We start from the raw sequence: 1201 nt of genomic DNA, 5'->3' as shown, positions 1-1201 counted from the left end.
GGTGTGTGTGTGCACGCGCGTGTGTAATTGAGGTGAGCATCACCAGCCGTGAGGTTAGCCACCTCAGTGTGCAGCTCACGCGTCTGTGACATTCACAGCCTCCTGCAGCCGCGTTTGTCTGGTTCTGAAACATCCTCGTCCTGCCTGGAGCCCACAGGCAGTTGCTCCACACCTGTCCCTGCACCCCGGGCTTCCGCCCGTCCTGGGTGTCTCCTGCCCGGAATGGGGAGCCCCGGCCCCGATCCTGGGCTCGCCCAGGTCCCCAGGCCCACTGACATGCGTCCTCTGTCTTTGCAGCTCCCGACTACACGGCCATCCTGGGCATTAGTGACGAGGCGGCCCGGTTGCGGGCGCTGGACGCGTACCTCAGCACGCGTAGCTACTTGCAGGGCTTTGCCCTGTCTCAGGCGGACGTGGATGTCTTCAGGCAGCTCTCGGGCCCTCCGGCCGACCCGCAGCTCTTCCACGTGGCCCGCTGGTTCCGGCATGTGACCGCGATCCTGGGCAGCCCCCCCGCCGCACGCCCGCCCTGCGGGCTCCAAGCAAGTGAGTAGCAGAGCAGCTTCTGGCCGTGAGACCCTCCTTGCTGGCCTGGGGGCCCTGCCAGCGCCCCGAGGGGAGGTTAGGATGGAAGCCGAGGTGTCGACCCCCAAGGATCACGACCCCGCACTGCTGTGGTGGAGCCGCTGGCGGGTGGGGGCCCGCCTTGCCGTCAGCTCCCTGACCCCGCTTGGACTTGACTTGCTTCTCCTTAAGTTTCCCCTGAGGTCACAGGTGTGTGTGCATCCACCATCGGATCCTGAAGCAGTGTTAGTGGTGGGAACCCTGCGCACCCAGAGCGAAGGCATTTCTGGGCTTTGAGAGGAGGGGGCTCAGAGCTCTTGCTCCCCCCGCCATCCCGGTTGTGGTGTGCTGGGGGCGTCTGGCTGCTGGGTGGTCTCTCCCCTCCCATGAATCTGTAGATGAATCCGTAGTGGCCGGTGCCCTCGAGCAGCTGTCCCCCAGCCTGGCTTGGGGTGTGCACCCCCTTGAGCGGGGGGCAGGGAGATCCACGTGCGGTCTCCGTGGTCCCTGCTGGACCGGGCAGACTGCGGGGTCTTTTCTAGATCCTTCAGCGGGGACAATCCCCTGGAGAAGGAAACGGCTACCCACTCCAGTATTCTGGCCCGGAGAATCTCATGGCTGTATGGTCCATGGGGTC

General features: G+C 65.1%; 1 protein-coding gene across 2 annotated transcripts in view; it reads left to right on the top strand.

Moving 5' to 3' along the window:
• The window catches only part of LOC104986922 (cysteine--tRNA ligase, cytoplasmic-like), an 11253-nt gene that overhangs the window by 6036 nt on the left and 4016 nt on the right, over positions 1-1201 (top strand). For both annotated transcript variants that reach the window (XM_010837642.1, XM_010837641.1), the window contains exon 2: positions 298-546. In XM_010837642.1, coding sequence (XP_010835944.1) covers positions 298-546 — 249 coding nt within the window. The remainder of the gene's footprint in view (positions 1-297; positions 547-1201) is intronic.

Source organism: Bison bison, unplaced genomic scaffold, assembly GCF_000754665.1.
Source record: "Bison bison bison isolate TAMUID 2011002044 unplaced genomic scaffold, Bison_UMD1.0 scf7180017864080, whole genome shotgun sequence".
In the NCBI taxonomy this organism is placed as follows: Eukaryota; Metazoa; Chordata; class Mammalia; order Artiodactyla; family Bovidae; genus Bison; species Bison bison.
This window is presented reverse-complemented; position numbering and strand designations above follow the sequence as displayed.